General features: G+C 44.6%; 3 protein-coding genes across 3 annotated transcripts; 2 read left to right on the top strand and 1 right to left on the bottom strand.

The window, feature by feature from the left end:
- The first annotated feature begins 1,260 nt into the window (after positions 1 to 1,260).
- On the top strand, positions 1,261 to 7,531 carry LOC136511715 (importin subunit alpha-1b-like). Its single transcript, XM_066505752.1, has 11 exons — positions 1,261 to 1,525; positions 1,658 to 1,754; positions 2,416 to 2,507; positions 2,604 to 2,735; positions 2,824 to 3,009; positions 3,093 to 3,256; positions 3,351 to 3,429; positions 4,379 to 4,507; positions 6,046 to 6,173; positions 6,288 to 6,656; positions 6,754 to 7,531. The coding sequence occupies exons 1-10, from the start codon at positions 1,316 to 1,318 to the stop codon at positions 6,652 to 6,654; spliced, it is 1,584 nt and encodes a 527-aa protein (XP_066361849.1). The 5' UTR covers positions 1,261 to 1,315; the 3' UTR covers positions 6,655 to 6,656; positions 6,754 to 7,531.
- Positions 7,532 to 14,604: 7,073 nt separating this feature from the next.
- On the top strand, positions 14,605 to 16,771 carry LOC136513395 (GATA transcription factor 23-like). Its single transcript, XM_066507405.1, has 3 exons — positions 14,605 to 14,864; positions 15,018 to 15,125; positions 15,914 to 16,771. The coding sequence occupies exons 1-3, from the start codon at positions 14,838 to 14,840 to the stop codon at positions 16,178 to 16,180; spliced, it is 402 nt and encodes a 133-aa protein (XP_066363502.1). The 5' UTR covers positions 14,605 to 14,837; the 3' UTR covers positions 16,181 to 16,771.
- Positions 16,772 to 17,008: 237 nt separating this feature from the next.
- On the bottom strand, positions 17,009 to 20,755 carry LOC136512848 (nifU-like protein 4, mitochondrial). Its single transcript, XM_066506861.1, has 6 exons — positions 20,518 to 20,755; positions 20,007 to 20,171; positions 19,227 to 19,402; positions 18,086 to 18,189; positions 17,890 to 18,001; positions 17,009 to 17,487 (listed from the first exon to the last, which is right to left on the bottom strand). Exons 1-6 carry the CDS (start codon positions 20,708 to 20,710, stop codon positions 17,431 to 17,433), a joined length of 807 nt encoding a protein of 268 aa, XP_066362958.1. The 5' UTR covers positions 20,711 to 20,755; the 3' UTR covers positions 17,009 to 17,430.
- Positions 20,756 to 21,685: the final 930 nt, after the last annotated feature.

The following is a 21,685-nucleotide window of genomic DNA, read 5'->3' as shown; positions in this document are numbered from 1 at the left end:
CATGTATCTGGTCATTGTACATTGACAAAATCCGATTTCTAGACGTATTGGAACATACCAATTTTAAGACATCGAAACATATGACGCAAGTTGCACACTCTGTTGAAATGCATAGGCATGTCTGCTACCGGTCCATTCTTAAAAAAAAAATAAAAAGGAGAAAAATTCTTCCTCCATCTCTCAATCTATCACTCTCTCCTCCATCCGCCCGTGCCTATGCTCCGATGAATTAAAGATGAAAACCGTTATATCCGTGACCCATACTATACAATAATAGTGTGCGTCTAGCCGTGATATAAAATTTGATTCTAAAGCATATTGAAATAGATTAAGGCAAGCCGTACCTACAAATTACTATGTGCATGCTTATATACTATACTCTCTCCGTTCCAAATTATAAGTTGTTTTTGACTTTTTTGGTATATCCATTTTGTCATGCATCTAGATATAATAATATGTCTAAATGGATGAACCAAAAAATCAAAATGACTTATAATTTGGAATGGAGGGAGTAGCTTTGATAAGAAAACAATGAGTACATATAACTCTAAAGATTAGTTTGGCAAAGCTAGTGTGAAGTAGTTTCTCTAGTAAAGATGAAACCCTTTTTATAAAAAAATGGTTGACAAAAAAAAGAACTCTAATAATAATTTTATAATAATTTATATCAAGTTTATGAAACCTCAAAAGAAGTCATGTGTTTTAGGCTCCGACTTCTCAATATAAAATTGTTATGGTTTCTCCGAACTGCTTATAAAGAGCTTCGAAACAAGTTTTAGGCTACTTCTCAATACAAAAATGGTTATGGCTCTTCTGAAACACTTTAATATGGGCGTCCATTCCTTATGAACTAACTGGAAAAGTACAAGCTATGCATTAGGTGCAGAAGGTTTTGATCCTTTTGTTCCGGGAGGAATAGCGAGCAAGAGGCTTAAAAAACTTATGTTTTTGGAACTATACAAAGCCAGTAAATAAACAAATAAAAAATCAATGGGTATTTGAATTTGAACGCGAGTAAGAGCCGTTTGACAGTCCTCTAGGCAAGAGCGGCGGTAGCCGAAGTCATGCTAAAGGCCTTGACGGCCCTCCTTTGCTACCCCCGGTTGGAACGCCGCCGCCTATATAAACCTCCCCCACCTCCAACTCCCTCTCTCCCCACCCGTTCCCCAATTCGAAACCGAATCGGGTCGGTCTTGCCGTGCGTGCCTGCGCGAACGACGCTCGACTGCACCCCTCCTCCAGCCACCCCCCCCCCCCCCCCCCCCCCCCCCCCCGCTCCACGCCGCCGCCGGGTCCCCCCTAGGGTTTCGCCGCGATGTCGCTCCGGCCGAGCGAGCGGGAGCTGATGCGGAAGGGCAACTACAAGCAGACGGTGGACGCGGAGGAGAGCCGCCGCCGCCGCGAGGGCCAGATGGTGGACATCCGCAAGGCCAAGCGCGAGGAGAGCCTCCAGAAGAAGCGCCGCGACGGCTTCCCCGCCGGCGCCGTCCCGCCCATGGGCCACTCCACCGCGCTCCAGCAGAAGGTGCTGCGCTGCCCTGCCCTGGCTCGCTCCCGATCTGATCCGTCCCCCCTTCGTTAGGGTTTGGGAGACGGGGGGTGGTACTCGATCTGACGGGTTCGGATCTGATTCTTCTCTTGTTGTCTGATTGTGCAGCTCGATGGCTTGCCGGCGATGGTGCAGGCCGTCCTCTCCAACGACCCCGCCGTGCAGCTTGAGGCCACCACGCAGTTCAGGAAGCTGCTCTCCATAGGTGAGATTCGGATCTTATGTGCAGTTACCGTTACGATGGATACAGTTTAGGGGTGAGATTTGGGCGGTTTGTCGAGTAATATTAGGCCATGCGTGAGGGTATCTGGGTATGGCCAGTTCTAGGTGCTAAGGTAACTGTCGTATACGCGTATACGGGGGTCTTGACATGTGGATTGCGGGGTTGCAAAATTAGTCGTGGCACCATCCCATTTTACTGACAACTACTATGTAAATTAACTGTCTTAAGAAAAAAGCAAACACTACCCTCTGGCCTGTGCAACATGCTTATGTCCATATGCCAGGAAGTTTTCAAAAAAAAAAATGTTATGCTCCTGAAAGCAATTGATTTCATGAATAATTATTTCTATTTTTCAGTAGTGTTCTGCTTCCTGCTGGGGCAATTATTGTTGCATCAATTATATGCTTGTTTCAGTAATTTTTGAGCCTGGTGAGAATGGGCTAAAAAAGGTTATGGAGGCTGCATGTCTCTTTTCATATTCTTGTACATCCTAGATAACAGCTTTTATTATCCTGTGGGATTTTTGTATTTGCTGGTGAATCTAGATGAGCCCATGATACTCCGTTCTTAACTCCATTGCAACTTTTATATGAAAATTGTCAAGTGGTACCTTGCTGATTGACTTTTCTATCAATTTCTCTAGAGCGTAGTCCACCAATTGAGGAGGTGATCAGCACAGGAGTGGTGCCCCGATTTATTGAGTTCCTTACACGTGAGGACCATCCCCAACTCCAGGTCTGGGAAACAGTCGCACTGATCAATCATATGGCTTCACTTTATTTTCTCTCTTATTAATCAGTGGCAACTTGCTATGTATAACTCATGCTGCAGTTTGAGGCTGCATGGGCGCTCACCAACATTGCCTCAGGCACATCAGAGAACACCAAGGTGGTGGTTGAGAGTGGTGCTGTGCCCATCTTTGTCAAGCTCCTCAACTCCCACAGCGAGGATGTTCGTGAACAGGCATGCACTGAATTACAAGAGTTACTCTCTTCTATACGAGACTTATGTAGAGTGATGCTTAGGTTCTTTATTTTTTTTTGTTTTGCAGGCTGTGTGGGCTTTAGGTAATGTTGCTGGTGACTCCCCAAAGTGCCGTGATCTGGTGCTTGGCCATGGTGGGCTATTCCCCTTGCTGCAGCAGCTTAATGAGCATGCTAAGCTCTCGATGCTCAGGAATGCCACATGGACTCTCTCCAACTTCTGCCGTGGGAAGCCACAACCAAACTTTGATCAGGTTTCTATCTGAGATTGTTTCTTTTTGTTGTGTTGGCCAAAGTTGATTCTTTGAATGATATTGTTTTGTTGATGCTTGAGTAGGTCAAACCAGCATTGCCAGCACTGCAGCGCCTTATCCACTCTCAGGATGAGGAGGTCCTAACTGATGCCTGCTGGGCTCTCTCGTACCTATCTGATGGGACTAATGACAAAATCCAAGCTGTTATTGAATCTGGCGTATTCCCTCGCCTTGTGGAACTTCTGATGTAAGTGCAATTTTTTATATATGTTTTCTCTGTAGCATTCTAAAGTTTTACCATGATCGATGATTGAAATCATAACAACTGAATTTTTATTTAGGCATCCTTCGGCCTCTGTACTCATTCCTGCTCTGCGCACGGTGGGTAACATTGTGACAGGGGATGACATGCAGACTCAGGTAAACTCAAATGGCAAGTTGGACCTCCTTTTTAATGTTTTTTTCCTACATTGATGTATATCCTGCTGTTGCTAAATTAATGCAAGTCATCTGTTAAAATCAGTCTACCCTTGTATTGATGTTCTTGATTCCGTGATGTAGCTGCAATACTGGCCTAGACTAGATTTGAAAGCTTCTTTTGTCCCGGGTAGCATTGTAGATTTTGCAGACATGATTAGTCATGGTGCCCATATGGGTCCATGCAGGTGTCAGACAGGGGGAAGTCGCATCAGCGTGTACTTTGTCATACTAGTTTGTTTAATTGGGGTTACAAGTTTGATTAAACAGTTTTATTTGCTAGATACATTATCTAGCAGTCAAATCAATATTTTCATGGAACAGAAACTTACACGCGCGCACAGACTGGGAACCATTATCTTTTTGGTTTGGCAAGAAATAACATGTATTATATTATTCCGTTCATATCTATATGTTAGCGTCTCTCCCTCTCTCTTCTTGTATCTATACTTCTGCCCTTTCATTGCATCTCTCTATACACTTCATGATTCTGCCAGCCTAAGTTACGTGACTGGGTCTCCTGTAGAGATGCATCTACTTTTTAAAAAATTATCCATACTAAGTTGATGTTGAATCAGTTGGCTGATTTGTTAATCTAAGGTTCTAGTTTCTTTGAAATTATTCTCTGTTATAGTTCAAATGCTAGTTTATAAGTACAAATGCGCTTTCGCAGCACTGTTTAGCAGGCCCTATTGGATGTAGGTCTTTATGACAGATTGTTAAGCTAAATTTTAAGATGGTAAATATAATTGGTCATATTGATTTTCAGCCTTGATGACAAGAATTCCTTGCCAATTTCATTGAAATAAATATTCAAAATTAGCTTTCCACACTGTTGTACCATATTGACATTCCATATTCCACTGAACCTAAATATTTCTCCTTCCTGCAGTGTGTCATTGACAATCAAGCACTTCCATGCCTTTTGAACCTCCTGACTACCAACCACAAGAAAAGCATCAAGAAAGAAGCATGCTGGACGATCTCAAACATTACAGCTGGTAACAGGGAACAGATTCAGGTTTGTGTGCAAGTTCTGTTGATAAATCAAGTCTTAAGCATGTGCATATTTGAATTGAAGAAGGACCTACACATGGTTTTTATTGACTTGGAGAAGGCTTATGATAAAATACCAAGGAATGTTATGTGGTGGGCTTTAGACAAATATAAAGTCCCAACGAAGTACGTCAGGCTCATTAAGGACATGTACAACAATGTTGTGAATAGTGTTCGAACAAGTGATGGAGACACAGATGACTTCCCGATTTGGATAGGACTACATCAAGGGTCAGCTTTGAGCCCTTATCTGTTTGCCTTAGTGATGGATGAGGTCACAAGGGACATACAAGGGGACATCTTTTCGCGGACGATGTAGTGCTAGTTGATGAAAGCCGGATAGGAGTGAATCAGAAACTGGAGTTATGGCGGGAGACTTTGGAGTCTAAAGGTTTTAGACTCAGTAGAACTAAAACTGAGTATATGAGACGTGACTTCGGCACTACTACTCGGAAGGAGGAAGATATTAGTTTGGAAGGTTAAGTAGTGCCTAGGAAGGATACCTTTCGATATTTAGGATCAATGATACAGAGAGATGGGGATATTGATGAAGATGTTAGCCATAAAATCAAAGTAGGGTGGATGAAGTGGCGCCAAGTATCTGGTGTCCTATGTGACAAAAGGGTACCACAGAAGCTAAAAGGCAAGTTTTATAGGACGACGATTAGACCTGCTATGTTGTATGGTGTAGAATGTTGGCCTACGAAAAGACGACATGTTCAACAGATAAGTGTCGTGGAAATGCGTATGTTGCGTTGGATTTGCGGTCATAAGGGATCGAGTTTGGAACGATGATATACGTGATAGATTAGGGGTAGCACCAATTGAAGAAAAGGTTGTCCAACACCGGTTGAGATGGTTTGGACATGTCCAACGGAGACCTCCAGAGGCACCGGTGCATAGTGGAATCCTAAGCCAGAATAGTAACGTGAAGAGAGGCAGAGGAAGACCGAAGTTGACTTGGGTAGAGACAATAAAAGGAGACTTGAAAGGATAGAATATACCCAAAGACTTAGCCTTAGATAGGAGTGCTTGGAAAATAGTTATTCACGTGCCTGAACCTTGATTGCTTCTGCTGGGTTTCAACTCTAAGCCTACCCCAACTCTTGTTTGTGACTTAAAGGCTTTGTTGTTGTTGTGTTGTTGTTGTTATGGTATTTGAAGGGCGGGCCTGGTGCAAGCGGTAGAGTCTTACCGCCTGTGACCGGAAGGTCCCGGGTTCGAGTCGCGGTCTCCTCGCATTGCACAGGCGAGGGTAAGGCTTGCCACTGACACCCTTCCCCAAGCCCCGCACAGAGCGGGAGCTCTCTGCACTGGCTACGCCCTTTAGCTTATGGTATTTCTTTAAAAAGTTGATGTTTGACTTGGAAATTATTTCAATATAAACAAACATTTTCTCCCGTAGTCCCAGTAGCTTCAATGAAATCACCTGGTTGGTTTCTTCTTATTCAACTGCTTCCTTCTGTTTGGTTTCTTTCCTAAACTAGTATCATGTTGTTGCAGGCCGTGATCAATGCAAACATAATTGCACCTCTGGTGCAACTTCTGCAAACTGCTGAATTTGACATCAAGAAAGAAGCAGCGTGGGCAATTTCAAATGCCACTTCTGGTGGCACACATGATCAGATCAAGTATGTAAATATGTAGTTTTAACATTATCTTCTAAGTTTGTCGTATTATTTGTAGTATAGTATGCTTCATTAAAAAAACATTTGTGATAACATTGTCTACTGTACGAAATGCAGGTACCTTGTTGCCCAGGGGTGCATTAAGCCACTCTGTGACCTGCTTGTCTGCCCAGACCCCAGAATTGTAACAGTTTGCTTGGAGGGTCTTGAGAACATCTTGAAGGTTGGCGAGGCAGAGAAAAACCTTGGTGGAGGCGATGTCAATGTCTACGCACAGATGATTGATGATGCTGAGGGCCTGGACAAGATTGAGAGCCTGCAAAGCCATGACAACACCGAGATATATGAGAAGGCTGTCAAGATGCTCGAATCCTACTGGCTGGAGGAGGAAGACGATGCCATGCCCTCAGGCGACAATCCCCAGAATGGCTTCAACTTTGGTAACCAGCCCTCTGTTCCATCAGGTGGATTCAACTTTGGGTGAAGGTATGCTCTCTCTAGCGGTCTTGAGTAAAAAAATGGGTGGTGTACGGTGTGTATCGGTGTGAAAATTCTGATTTCTGATATGATATTGTACATGCAGATGCCCATTTGGAATGGCGACTGTGCCATTATGCCTTGGCTAGTGCTTGGGGCTAGTCAGAGGTGTGGTAGTCGCGTTGTCCAAGTCGTGGTTGGGTCCCATTGGTCTGGTCTCAGGGAGTCGTCATGTCAGTCCCAGTCAACAGCAGGGTCAGTCCTTGGGCTGCATCACCAGTGGTGCAGCTTGGTCAATGGTCAGTCTTCAAGGTCAGCGGGTTGGATCATTTGGGCTCTTGCTCCCACCACCACCTAATGGTGGGAGGCATGGAGTCGCAGGTGTTGTCGGGAGTTGGGTTTTGCCTCCTATATAGCATGAATGAATTATATTGTTTTACCTGTTTGATGAGGTAGAAAGAACCTTGAAAGATAGGGGATGTGTCGGTTTTTGTCAAAGCGTTTCCTGTGGTGTATAATATGTTGCAATGAGTATTGGCACAACTTATAAGACAATGTCAAATGGGTTTTTGGGAGTCCCATTCTGGTCTCTTGAGTCTAATTCATTGGTTTATTGTGTACTATACACAGGTTTGTGGTTGGTCATGTCGTCTTGTCTGTTGTAGTCGTGTGTTTCCTTGGCTGTGTATTTGCCACCGTTGTCTGAAAGTTGTTCCATGCTTATCTAGAACAGTTGAAGGGTATGTGACATTTTTATGAGGTTATTATTATATGGTTCCTAGTTTTATGGTGGAACCTGATTTACGTTGTATGACCTTGACAAACCATTGAGAATTGTGGTGTAGCAACTGAATGGAATGAAATCAAAGAAGAATTTCCGTGCATGTTGGCTCTGTTTCAGATATATCGTGCATGTAAAGTATTTATAAAAATTGTGCACTGGCCACTGGGTTTATCTCCTGTGCGATTCCGTGGAACATTTTCGGTGGGGCGATGCTTTTATGATTGACAAATGGCTGGCATTCGATGTTCTCCGCTGCCCTGCTGTACTTTGTTGAGGGCAAGTGATGATTGCGACTAATCTCTTCCCAATCATGCTGGCAGCCCATGGCCCCAATGATTGGCATACATGTGGGGCTGCGGATTGTTGCCGGTTGGAATGTTTAGATGGTCCGGATCTAGTTTCTTAGCTTAGTATGATGTCATTTGCCGTAGTAGTCTCATCGCTGCAGCTACAATGATAAGGTGGGAGGCAATAGACAATGGAAGCATGGCCCTTTTGTTTCCACCTTTCCTCTGCTGTCTCCATTGATTTGTTTCAGACCTGTTGCATATGTTTTCCCTTTTCAAGGTTGGTTCGCAGCCTAACTGCAATTCAAAGCTTGATGTAGTAGTACTTGGGGCGAATGTATGCCTTGTTAGTCTATGGATGGAGGATGGATGCCCCATAAGGAAGGGACAAAACAGCTTTGGGTTGGTTGGTTGGACGGAGAAACTTCCATTCATTTCGTTCTTTGCCCTTCTTCTTCCCGTCTTTTCTAGAATACAGGAGATCCGAGTTTGTTCTAAATAATACTATAATGAATATATAGAGAAGAATATTAACATCTATTCCTTCCATTAAAAATGTAATTCATGAAAACATATATCTGATAATAATGTATCTAACAATGCTAAATGAAACATCTATTCCCTCTTCATTCCGTCCCTTCCCCCCCTCTTCGTTTCTGCTCTGTTCTAAACTACAAGGGATCTGAATTTATTCTAAATGGAACTGTACTGAATTTGACTAAATATATATTGAAGAATGTTAACATCTACCCTATTAATAAAATATGTAAATTATGAAAGCATATTTGTTAATGAACCCAACATGTCAAGTATTACTCTCTTTTTTCTATAAAAAAAAGTGGTCAAACCTAGCAAAGTTTGACTGATGATAAACTCAAATCCGTTGTATTTTAGAACAGAGGGAATTACCATTTCTCATCTTTGTTGGTCTCATGCATACTGTCCTTTTTTTGGTCTTATTATTAAAAAGTCAGCACCTTCTATATAGTATTATCAGTATGGCTAGTACTGTAGGATTACATACATCACCGCATAGAATCTAGCTAGAGCAACAAACAGTTTGTGAATTGTGCAAAGAGAGATAACTGTGGATTCTGTTCCTAAAGCATGGATCAATTGCCTGCAGTTGAAAATAGCAATGACACTGCAGTTTTTTTTTTTTTTGACAAAATGAATCTGCAGTTGACGACACTTCTTTAAACTACTTGGCAGCATCTTTCTTCTCTCCTTTTCTGAGGTGTGGTGTAAAGAATCTGTCCCTTTTTTTTCAGCTGTCCCTGTGTCACAAAGCTGCTCTCATCAGTCATCATATAGAGGACATGATACATCCGTCCTGGATAGGATGGCCCCCTGTTTCGCGCTAATCCTCTCCCTCTCTTTGGGATCCCTGTTCGAGTGCTTGACACCGTACCTTTCCCTCTTTTTCTTCCAGCACGTACGTTCGGTTCTTCTCATGCGTGCGTGCATTCTTGCGGCTGCCCGATCCTTAATCTCTGCTCCAGTTTTGAGGTGTCTGGTCGTCTATTAACGCTGCTACTTTCGTGTTGTGTGTGGTTGTCAGCCGGCCTGGACGGTTTCCTTTAATTAATTAATTAATTAATTTTGCCATTGTTTAAGCGTCCGCAGAGCAATGGTTTGGAATTTTTGCCGGTTTCCTGCTTACCCTGCATTCCGTGGAAGCATGCACTGCATCCACGCATTTTTTTTTCTCTCTCTCTTCTTGTTGACAAATGACAATCGTCTACTGGATGCCATGTGTGTGCTCTGAAACTTGTGCAGCGTCAGCCAAGCAAAGCGAGTTGAGTTGTTCGCCAAGCAAAGCGAGTTGAGTTGTTCACATTTTTTGTTCGGCCTGTTCGGTCAGCCAGCCTAAATCAGTCAACCGTGTTTTTCTCTCACGACAAACCAGCATCAATTAGCCCAAATCAGCCCAAAAACCATCCAGCGAACAGGCCTGTTGTTGTCATGTGATGTAAATCATGCATGCAGCGGAGCGCTAAGTCATATATATTTACGATAGTTGGTGTCGACAAAATATCGTCGGCAGTCCTTCGAGGGGTATCCCACAAAGGTAGATTGATCAGCAGAAGAGCGTGAGATCAAGAAGGCAACAGAGACACACGAGTTAGACAGGTTCAGGCCGTCAGTATGACGTAATACCCTACTCCTGTGGTCTGTTGGTTTGTATTAGCTATCGTCTAATATTGCGTGTCTGCAGATGTATGTATCTTGATGTAGCATGTCCGCTAGGGGGCCCCTACCTCTCCTTATATAGTCTGGAGAGGTAGGGTTAACAGAAAAGTACTCTATTTGGTACTATACAATATCCTGCGGTGCACGCCGAGCAGTGCCGTGCACGTATTGATCTTATGCGTCGTGCACGTATTGATCTTGTGGGTTAGCACACCGATGAGACGTAGCAAGATCTGAGCACCAAGGGAGTACCGAGGAGTCTCCGGCGTCGCTGGCGATATCCGAGCACCGAGGAGCGAGGAGCTCCCGGCATCGCTGGCGATGACCGAGCACCAAAGAGCGAGGAGCACCCGTCGTCGCTGGCGATGACCGAGCACCGCGGAGCAAGGAGCCCTCGGCGTCGCTGGCGATGTCCGAGCACCGAGGAGCGAGGAGTCCCCGACGTCGCGGGCGATGACCGAGCACTGAGGAGCGAGGAGTCCCCGGCGTCGCGGGCGATGACCGAGCACCGAGGAGCGAGGAATCCCCGGCGTCGCTGGCGATGACCGAGCACCGAGGAGCGAGGAGTCCTCGGCGTCACTGGCGATGACCGAACACCAAGGAGCGAGGAGTCCCCGACGTCGCTGGCGATGACCGAGCACCGAGGAGTGAAGAGTCCCCGACGTCGCTGGCGATGATCGAGCACCGAGGAGCAAGGAGTCCTCGGCGTTGCTGGCGATGTCCGAGCACCGACGAGTCCCTGGCGTAGCTGGCGATGTCCGAGCACCGAGGAGGTCTCGGCGAAGCTGGCGAGGTCCGAGCATCGACGTAGCTGGCGACGTCTGTGCGGTGAAGTGTGCCCACTTAGTCCTCAAGCACGAAGAAACCGAGTGCCGAGGAGTCCCCGACGTAGCTGGCGATGAAGCACGAGCGACGAACAGTCTGGTCAACTGGTTGTCGGCGAAGTGAGCATTAACTAGAAACGACCAGCAAACAGTTCGATCAACTGGTTGGCGACGAAGTCGATGAACCAAGCGGTTCGACCAGTTGATCGGTGGAGAAGTCCGAGCAGCAGGTGGTCCGATCACCTAGACGATGACCCTACAATACAAACATATAGAACGGGTAGTACATTATGTAAAAATATATGAACTTCGGAGAAAAATCAGCAATGGCGATGAAATAGCGTAAGTAGCTCGGCGATTAGTTGGTGTGAAGATGTATTTAATATAAACCACCCGAATAGTTAGTGTGTAGCTGAGTCTCCAGCCCTAGCTAGCCCATAGTCCATAACACGGAGCGCGAAGCCCGTGCATGTGTAGGAGGAATAGGCGTCGCTAAGGAGCCGCTATCGACCACCCATAACGCAGAGAGCAGACGCTCGTGCACATGTAGGGAGGAGCCGGAGACAGGGCCGTCTCTAGAGGCATCCGAGCATCAACAGAACTGTTCGGGGGCTCGGAAAATTGTTTGGAGAACAAATATGGAGAAAACAGCTCGGAGAAACATCATGACGATTAACGAAGTTTAGAGAATATTTAGAAAAATATTAAAGCATTACTTAGCTTTAGACAGAACGTCTGGTCGACGGCGTATAGTGCTATCTGGTCGACGAGTGGATGGACGTCTTCAACCTGGTCGACGAATCTACCCCTTAGGGCATGTTGGTAAGTGGTGGCGGCGTTGGTGAACCCGAAGGGTAGGGCCATAATCCCTGGAGTTTCCCGAGCAGCCTCCGATAGATCTGGATCGAAGGGTGGTCGGCGCTGAACTAGAGTGTCCAGAGCCGATTCGACAATGGAGAGGCAATCGGCGAGCTTTAGACCGACCCGATCGATGGATACAATTAGATCGTTGTTGTTGATCTGCCTCCTCTGGTAGCGAGGAAGCGGACGATGGGTCGTTGTTGAAGGCGACCTCGGAAGTGGTTCCAAGATCGGATCTGCAGTTGCAGGCGCGGGAGTGGTCGGCGTAGAAACGATCTGCACCGGCTCGAGGAGCTCTCCGACTCCGTCAGCGTTGATGACCCACGAGATGGATCCAACCGTGAAGATCTGGCGGGGCTGCGGAAGGGACGAAGAGCCTGCGGAAAAAGCCATCTTGTTCGACAAGGAAACAGCACGCACAGCCCCTACCTGGCGCGCCAACTGTCGACAGAATATCATCAGCAGTCCTCCGATGGGCATTCCACGAAGATAGATTGATCGGTAGAAGAGTGTGAGATCAAGAACAAGAAGGTAACAAAGACACACGAGTTAGACTGGTTCAGGCCGTCAGTATGATGTAATACCCTACACCTGTGGTCTGTTGGTTTGTATTAGCTATCGTCTGATATTACGTGTCTGCATATGTATGTATCTTGATGTAGCATGTCCGCTAGGGGGCCCTTACCTCTCCTTATATAGTCCAGGGGCCATACCCCTACAGTTGGGTTACTATAACTCATGGAAATATTTACCATAACATTATAGTAAACCACTTAGTAAGGAGTTAATATAATCTCGTAAATTAATATAGTAATTATCGTAACTTAAAGTGGCTACAGAATAAATTATTTTGTAGCCAGCTATATATATATATATATATATATATATATATATATATATATATATATATATATATATATATATATATATATATATATATATATATATATATATATATATCGGTAACGCTATTCTGCAGCTGACCCTAGAATAATATTTGTACCAATTTACGATAATAACAATACACATTTATGATACATGAGTTACTATAATTCAAGATGATACTTATCATAATGCTGTAGTAAATCCCTTACGAGAGAGTTACCATAATCTCGTAAATTAGTATAGTAATTATCGTAACTCAAAGTAGCCAATTCTGCGGCCAGCTACAGAACAGTAATATATATATATATATAATAATAATAATAATAATAATAATAATAATTATTATTATTATTATTATTATTATTATTATTATTATTATTATTATTATTATTACCAGAACACACGAATAAATCTCCATAAAGGATGTATGCTCCTGTTGGGAACTACTCCGCCAGTACGTACTAGCATAGAAGTTGTACAAAATTAAAGTTGGCTCTTGCAAACCTAGCCACTGGGAGCTACAGTACTTCTACATACATATACAAATACGGCTCAGTTGGGAACATGCCAAATCAGGACTCTGTTTCATTCGCCGAGTAGGCTAAAATACCAGGCAAGCAAACAACTAATTTCTGAGTCTCACATGCCTCCAGTGCCGAGCATAGAGAATGGGCACTTGCACGGTTGCACCACCCTAGCGTGTGTGTATGTGGTGGTTTGCCTATGTGACGTCACCACTGTGGGTTAAGAATGCTCTCTAGAATGATCCGTTCGCTTTGCTGAAAAAACAAGCCGAAACACTGTTTCGGCTGATTTGTTGTGAGAGAAAAACACTGTTCCGGCTAAAAAAAAAAAACAAGCTGAAAAGTACGGATTATGGCTCCGTTCGCTTCGCTGAAAAAACAAGCAAAAACATTGTTTCGGTTAATTTGTTATGAAAAAAATACCGTTTCAGCTAAAAAATAAACTGAAAAATACATATTATAAGAGAAACGAACCAGACCTATAACACAAGTGAACAGGGCCGGTGTGTGCGGTGTGTGGGCCTCGCTTGGCACGTGTATTGTGTTGGAACTGAATATATAGCACACCGGGGCAAACCAGGCGTAATTTTGTGTAACAGTCATGGGACCTGTTTAGTTAAAAAAAAACTTTTGCATCTAAAATTAGCAGGTACATATCCAAACAAGTCTGTTAAATAGACCTGCTAACTGTTAGCAAATAGAGGTCGTAACATTTAGTTCATTAGTTAATGGGAGGAGCGCTAATAGTGTGCACACCTTCGATTGACGACCTAACCACCTATTAATAGCAGAGGCATTTAAACATCTATTGATAATTAGCTAGCTTAACAATTGGTGACTATCTATTAGCAACAGTGGATCAAACATAATATTTAAACATTGAGTTTTGTTCCGGTGGTCCTTTTTGAAAATATTGCACGGATCTTAAAGCAGTCTGGAAATGAATTTTGGTGTGGATTAGTCTAGGCCCGGGCTACCCATATCCAAACCAAGCCCAGTCTCAAGCCTGATACCTGCATGTCGATGCTGGCGTGGATCGCCGTCATCTTACAGGGAGATGTGCATCTATGCGGTAGGTGCTGAACTGCTGATTCCCGGTGCAGGTGGCGTCGAGAGCCGCCACGCCCTTCTCTTCTTTTTTCTGCTTGGCGAAGGTGTCTGGGATGCCGCAGCAACGGCTGAGGTAGGCTCGGTCTTGCCGCTGATGGCGCCGGTCCGGGATGCGGCGGCAGAGGAAGCGGCACGGCGTGTCGCCGCCGGCACCGTCCATCCACGGTGGGAGGGAAACGCGACTGAATAAAGCATCACAAATACGAGCCCGGGCTAGGGTTGGGCTTAGATTGGACATGGGTAGGGCTAGGCTCAGATCAGACCCATAATAAATTAACTATTAATTAATTGCAGATGCTTTAAGATTCGTGTAAAATTCATAGAGAGGATTAGTGATCAGAAGATGAGACGAGTAGGAGTCTCGAGCCTAGGATCACCTGCCCGCAGCGAGCGTGGGGCCCACAGCGCAGCCCTATCTCTCTCTCCATCTCCGCCCCTTATTACGTCGTTGTGGCGTGGCTTGCTTCCACACTCCTGCAGCTGCCGCTCGACTCGTCTCGTCCCTCGTCTCTCGTCTCTCGTCTCCGTCCACCATCATCTTCCATTTTCCCCAACCCTCCACTGCTCCACGCCCCTCTGGCCCTCTCTCTCTCTCTCTCTCTCTCTCCGCATCCACACAGCTCACGTACTCTCCAAGAAACAGAGCGATCGAGGCCAGAGCGCACGGAGGCCGTCTCGACGAGATCGACCCACCCAGCAGCAGGATCGATCGGTCAGAGACGATGATGGATTCCGCCGAGCATCACAAGGTTTGTGTTGTGCCCCTCCTCTCGTCCGTCCTGATCAACAACAGCTCTTATCCTCTCCTATCCTCTCCTATCCTCTGTTTCTTTTACACGTATATGCCAATTACTTTTGGTTGATGATGATATCCTTTGATGGTTGGTCTCTCGCTCCTTCAGGTGATCGCGATCTTACCGGCGCCGGCGGCGGAGGCGGGGAGGCCGTGCTGCGTCGAGTGCCGCACCACCGCGACGCCCATGTGGCGCGGCGGGCCGACGGGACCCAGGGTAAGCTAGCGCTGCTCTCTGTTCCTTGTGCTGCCTGGAGGCGATCGGAGCTCTCGATCACAGCATGCCGTGATCAGAGGCAGAGCAGCTGATCGCCGCCGATCACCTCTTCTTGGTGTGGATTATTGCACAGTAATTAAATGGGGGATGATCACATCACATAGCAAGTTGATGATCTAGCTAGGTAGTAACTTGGATTTAGGAGACTGGCGAGATGATGATGATATGGTGAATGATTATTCCTTCCAATCATGGCTCCATCGATTAGCCTAGCCACCGCCGCCCTCGCATGAGAAAAGGGCTCAGAATCTCTAGCCGCCGCTTTGATTGATTCCGCTCCGTCCGCTTGGGTGGTTAGGTGAGCTGTTCCAAGCAAAGCAACGGTGCTAACCTCCCACCCCGGCCAATCCACCTAGCTAGTGTGTGAACGCTTAAAAAAATGGGGGAAGCCAATGCAAGCTAGCTTCCCTGATACCGTCCTACTAGAGTACTTGTTCCTAATCTCATTTATTTATTTATGAATTGCTCCAGCCTATCGTTTAGCTAGAGGCATCCATACATATCTCCATCACAGTTGTTTGTTCCTATCCACTACCAGCATCAAGCCATCAACAGAGCAAGCAATCAGCAGAAACCAATTTAGAAAAGGTCAGGAGTAGTACTAGACTACTAGCTAGTGATCGCGGATATATATATTATATCGTCATACTATTATATGAAATGATCTTTATGCTAGTTAACGTTTCTGATGAGCATTAAGCAATCTTCTTAATTTGATTTGGTTGTAGTCCCTTTGCAACGCGTGCGGGATCCGGTACAGGAAGAAGCGGAGGCAAGAGCTAGGCCTTGAGACCACCAAGAAACCACAACAAAACCAGCCGCAGCCGCAGCAGCAACGACAACATCAAGATCACAGTCACAGTCACAGTCCAGCAACAAGCAGTGCAGTCGTCAAAGACAACAACAAAAGCAGCAGCCTCCAAGTGGCGAAGAAACGGAGGGTCCTGATGGGAGTGGAGGAGGCCGCAATCCTGCTCATGGCCTTGTCCTCCTAGGAGGATCTCAGCACCACCCAACCCAACCCACAGAGGCTGCTGCTGCTCTGCTCAATGTGTGTGTGTGTACATATACAGGACACAGAAGAAACACAAACATGTAACTTTCTTGGATTATCAGGAAGGATGGCCTCTTTCCAGGATGGATGAAGCTGATGTCGAAGGGCTGGATTTGTTTTTTGGATTCACCCACCTCTTGTGCTGCTGCTGCAGATCTAATGATCTCGCTGTGTTGTGTCGTGTCATGTTCGAACCCGAAAGTGATGAAGTTGACTAGGGAGGGCAGGTTTGCCCTACATGGTAAGATGGATGGTGGTCCTTGTCCGTGTTGTTGTTGTTGATAGGCTCCCTTAATTGCGATTAGCAATGTATAAGAGGCCTTTTTGCCTCACTCTCATGTCTCTCTCCATTATTTTTTTCCCTTCCACAATTTTTCTTCTTTCATTGCCACTGTATGTGTTTTATCCCCACCTTGATTAATTCCTGTGTATGTTCTTTGTTACTCCTTGATTGAGAATGGTGATCAAAAGTAGGCATCGCCCTTCATGTGTAATAAAAGATCAAAGTGGATATAATGATCTATGCGTCCCATTTCAGATGCAAAAGAAGTTTTATTTTTCACCTTTGTTTTTATGTGGCAAACATAGCTGCCGCAGCCGCTTTTTCTAAGCTCACCGTAGAAAAAGTGGCTGCAGCCGCAGCCGAACACTTCTGTCACACCAACAGAAAAAAGGAAAGTTCTGGCATCTTAAATGAGCAACCAAATTAGAAAAATAAAATCGGAATATTCAAACCACCGCAGAAGCAATATAAATGGTATACAGCAGATTGATGATAGGACTATCATCAGGTACAAGCAAAACAACCACGTCAAATTATGCCCAAGTATCTGTCATGCTAAATCTGATACCTTCGTAATTGATTAGACATGTTCAGATATATACAGAAATTCAACAAAAAAAACAGCAATTCACTATGCCACTTTATTCGGATCCTAGTGCAACTGATGTTGGTTCAGACTATTGACGCCTCTGATATCTATGATAGCCTGTCTCCTGCATACATCAGGATCGGTGCTGGCGGCTAATCGCCGTAAAATGCTCAGGCCATTCCTGGTCTCTCAAAAAGCAAACATATGGATAACCTTTTTGGGATGTAGAAATACAGGGAAACATCGTACGTGCGAAGTTGCTATAACATTTGAAGAGGCTGTGTTGACCCTCAAAAACCTGTAAGGACTCTCACTCCATCTATCCAGCCAGTTCAGCTTCCTCATCACCATCAAACTCCTGCTCTACTCCTTTCACCTGTTATAAAAGTAGTATGACAAATTAGCATACTTGAAGACTTGAGAATTGCCAATGAGAATAGAACAGATGCATCAATGGATAATTAAGGAAAACCCATCATAAGGAACAATTGCAATATGAACCGATTTCCTGCATGTGACCAAATGACAACCATTCTAGTTATCAAATAGAGAACATATTTTGAGCCACAGGCATTAAGGAACAGCAGCAAGAACAGAATAAAATCACTTCACATTCTAGATATCAAATAGAGAACATTTTTTTGAGCCACAAGCATTAGGGAACATCAGCAAAGAACATAATCACTTCACATTCTAGTTATCAAATAGAGAACATTTTTTTTGAGCCACAGGCATTAGGGAACATCAGCAAAGAACAGAATAAATCACTTCACATCACCTCAGGAACATAGTGCATAAGCATGTTTTCTATCCCAGACTTCAATGTGACTGATGAACTTGGACATCCACTGCAGGCACCTTGCATTTTAAGCTTAACTATCCCGTTTTCTCTGAAAGGATAGTGTTCCAGTGAGAGAAGGAAACCAAATTATTAATAGCAGACCACACGTGAGGGGAGGGAGGGAAAGACTCACGGATCGAATCCTCGGTATTCAATGTCACCACCATCATCTTGAACAGCTGGTCGAATACGAGTCTCCAACAATTCTTTTATCATGGCAACTATTTCTGAATCATCCTAGGAGGAAACAGTGCAAGAAAGATTCAGTATCACAAGGCAAATAATAGCCAACATAACATATACTGATTTTGAAATGTATGTTGTCAGTGCTAGGTAACATCATGGACTCTTAGTATAATAAGAGGATTCAGGGTCTAACATATTTTTTTGATAACCTAGGTACCAGTATAGCTCTATTATAGATTACTAGAATTAGATTGAGGCAATGTAGTGCAAAGAGTCCATAGTATCACTCTATATCTCATCATAACAGGTCACATCTTCATATGAGTTGATGATCATTGCAATCCTATTATTTCTACCAATTGGTGCACATACAGGACTGAATTATTCAAGAAGCATTTAAGCAATTCCTACAAAAAAAAAATCATATAATAGTCACAATTCCATTTTACACCTACCTATAGGTGACAGGCAGACATACAGGATTTAATCCACACATTCAAAATGAAGCAAATTTAAGCAACTTCAATCATGGCATAAATGGAGTTCCATTTTATTGCACTCCAAATCTATATATTTTCCATGTATGGATCGTACATACTTTCGCAGATATTTACTATTGAATATGGCATGTGTGGGCATCCCTATCATATGTTGCCTAGACCCAGTACAGTACTGTACAGTTTACATGCTGCCTCAATAGACAACCCATTTTCCCATTTGCAATGTTATTAGAATCTGGAACATCCAAGAAACTATACCTATAGGTTTTCTCTGTTACAATATAAAACATATGGTCTTCAGGGTCTTGTGATCATAAAATGCCAGAGTAAACAGGGAAGTTCAGAAAAGCAAAAGGGCGTACCCAGTGCACAGAGCTCCCGCACTGTGCGGGGTCTGGGGAAGGGTGTTAGTGGCAAGCCTTACCCTCGCCTGTGCAATGCGAGGAGACCGCGACTCGAACCCGGGACCTTCCGGTCACAGGCGGTAAGACTCTACCGCTTGCACGAGGCCCGCCCTTCGAAGTTCAGAAAAGCAAGACAAGGAAAAAAAATGCAGGACGGATAGTTTACAGAAACTAGTTGCAATACCTCATGAATCGTTGTGTCCATAGAAGCTGCAGCATTTGAGTCCAGAAAAAGTGGTTGTCCAGATGAGTAAAAATCCATTATCGCAGCAAAAACCTCAGGCTTGAGGTAATCCCAAGAAGTTTCTTCTGATTTTGTAACAGTTACAAAATCAGATCCAAAGAATACCCTGGTTACTCCTGCATAGAGATTCCAATGTTGTGTCAAAAGAGTTAACACTTCAGTAAAAGACTATGACACTTAATGCAAGAAAACCCAATGTAACCAGCAGCTAAATATGTCTTCCAAAATTGTGCTCTTTCTTATATCATGTTCAACACTACTTTATATTTCACCCATCCCAATGCTGCCGTCAATACTGGTCTTTTATCCCACTTCACTTCACTAAATTTCTCTATGGAATCTATTGAGTAACATAATGGTAACTTTAGCATCTCTTCTTCAGCTATGACGACAAAGTTTTTTGTTGGAGCTAAACTAATTGTCCGCAGCTAATGATACAACAAAACAAACTGAGAAGGAAAATTAGTGAAGTGACCAAAAATAGAGAAAACCCTATTGTTTAGCATCAGAAAATGTTATTGGCACCAAGCTATGGAAGTTTAAACATCTCATTCCTATAACCCGACCATTCTTTCGAGAACTGGCACATGTCAAGTTGTCAACAATAGGACGCTTACGAGTAACTAACGGAATATAAAGCTTGTAGAACTACAAGAGCAAAGGCACAAATGGAAATGAAAATGAATGCAAAAGGCAACAAGGGAAGAGGCATAAATGTACCATCAATGGCAAACAGTGCCTTAGCCAAAGGGGATGTCATCGCAGTGCGAGCATTAGGGAAATCAGAGCTCCCAACCTTCATAACTGGCTTTCCAGGATAGAACATGAGTGACTGCGGGTTCGGGGTCGACTGCGTCTGGATGAACATGGTCCTCTTCTGCCCTCCTGCACATGGCACAATTTTCATTTCTCCCAAACAAAGAACCTTAAGCGCACGACCGTGTACCAGCAGTGAAGGATCCATCATGAGAACAAGGTCACCAACAAATCAAAGTCTGCTACAGCTCAACAATTTGGCACAGCTAATGCGCACGAACAATCATACAAAAGTTCTGATTGCTACCTCAATCTAATGAAATGGGTATCTCTTACCACCACAATGGCCACAACAGCGATCAGATGAAGAATCCCACCCTAGCCTAAACTAATTCGCTAATCCAACCTTGCGAGCCGTAAAAACCACGCCTTTACGCTAAACCAAGACGGACGGAGTGAGAGAGCAAACCCTAACCTCCGAATCGATCCCATGGGTAGGAGGCGGGGTTTCGGGCAGCCGGCCGCGCGAAAGGCGGCGACTTCAGGCGGTCGAGGGGGCCGGATGCCGCTGAGGAGAGGAACCGAGGCGGGGGTCGCCGCCACGGCTGCGTTGCCTGAGGCCTCCCATGGAGCCGGAGCGCGAGCGCGAGAAGCCTTCTCCTCGCCATGGCCGTAGGTAGTCTCCTCAACGCGTCCTTGCGACGTTGTGCTCTTCTGCTTCTCTTCTCCTTCCTAGGTCGGCTGGTCTAATGGGCCTGAAGCCTGGTCACTCATGGGCCGGAATAGAGATTTGCAGCCCAGAAGCAGGCACCAGCGGGCGAGGACCTTTTATTGTGGGTTCCGGGCGGTTTAGATAAAAAAAACTCCAGCCTACTATGGGAACGTGTAATTTTTAAAATAATATTTTTTCTAAAGTTAACCGATAAATTGAATATCTCTCTTTTTTTATGGGGAATCACATGATATATTCCAGAGAATCTGGGGGACGACTCTATCCCAACAAAAGAGCAGGACTAGCTTGACCCACGTTGATGTCATGCTTTCCGTTTCTTCCTCACTCTACTCCCTCTCCTCCATGGTGACCGGGTCGGGCGCGGGGGAAGATGCGGGGCGGAGGGAGAGGGGCATCTGTTAATATATCCATGTGTGACATCTCTACCACATATGCAGAATTTCTGGACATAACACTTTTCGTTTTGTAATTTAACTAGGATGAAGGTTGTATAATGGTTTTTGAAAAAACAGTGAACCAATAAGATTAGGTTCTTTTGTCATTTAATTTCACATTATTATTCATTGTTTATCTAAAATTTCCCCTCAATTCTGCTGCTACTATCTTTGCTATCATGGCAGATGCTACAAATAAATTCTCAAACTCCATGAATCCACTTCCTCGTATAATGCTACAAATTCCTGCAGCAATGCATGGGTATCATAAAGTGAATATAGTTGAAAGCATCTAGGCCCCTAGTTGGGTTTCGGTGATTAAATGACAATATGTGATTACTATGACTAATGTGTGTTTTGCAGAGGCAATTAAGTTAGGTCATGATAATGGCAATTGATTGGGCAATCATGGTTGTCATGCCCCTACGATGGAAATCGTTTTGGTTTTCAAAGGATGGACGACAAGGTTAAGGAAT

This window comes from Miscanthus floridulus, chromosome 16 (genome assembly GCF_019320115.1).
Source record: "Miscanthus floridulus cultivar M001 chromosome 16, ASM1932011v1, whole genome shotgun sequence".
NCBI classification, from domain to species: Eukaryota; Viridiplantae; Streptophyta; class Magnoliopsida; order Poales; family Poaceae; genus Miscanthus; species Miscanthus floridulus.
This window is presented reverse-complemented; position numbering and strand designations above follow the sequence as displayed.

What these genes read in the sequence shown, in the direction of transcription:
- LOC136512848 (XM_066506861.1), bottom strand. Translation starts at nt 20,710, where the DNA reads ATGGCGAGGAGAAGGCTTCTCGCGCTCGCGCTCCGGCTCCATGGGAGG. An exon ending in CCCATGGGATCGATTCGGAG is followed by an intron (nt 20,172 to 20,517) that starts GTTAGGGTTTGC and finishes TGCCATGTGCAG; the next exon opens with GAGGGCAGAAGAGGACCATG. An exon ending in TGGACACAACGATTCATGAG is followed by an intron (nt 18,190 to 19,226) that starts GTATTGCAACTA and finishes GTTTCCTCCTAG; the next exon opens with GATGATTCAGAAATAGTTGC.
- LOC136511715 (XM_066505752.1), top strand. Translation starts at nt 1,316, where the DNA reads ATGTCGCTCCGGCCGAGCGAGCGGGAGCTGATGCGGAAGGGCAACTAC. An exon ending in AGGACCATCCCCAACTCCAG is followed by an intron (nt 2,508 to 2,603) that starts GTCTGGGAAACA and finishes CTCATGCTGCAG; the next exon opens with TTTGAGGCTGCATGGGCGCT. An exon ending in GTAACAGGGAACAGATTCAG is followed by an intron (nt 4,508 to 6,045) that starts GTTTGTGTGCAA and finishes ATGTTGTTGCAG; the next exon opens with GCCGTGATCAATGCAAACAT.
- LOC136513395 (XM_066507405.1), top strand. Translation starts at nt 14,838, where the DNA reads ATGATGGATTCCGCCGAGCATCACAAG. An exon ending in ATTCCGCCGAGCATCACAAG is followed by an intron (nt 14,865 to 15,017) that starts GTTTGTGTTGTG and finishes TCGCTCCTTCAG; the next exon opens with GTGATCGCGATCTTACCGGC. An exon ending in GCGGGCCGACGGGACCCAGG is followed by an intron (nt 15,126 to 15,913) that starts GTAAGCTAGCGC and finishes ATTTGGTTGTAG; the next exon opens with TCCCTTTGCAACGCGTGCGG.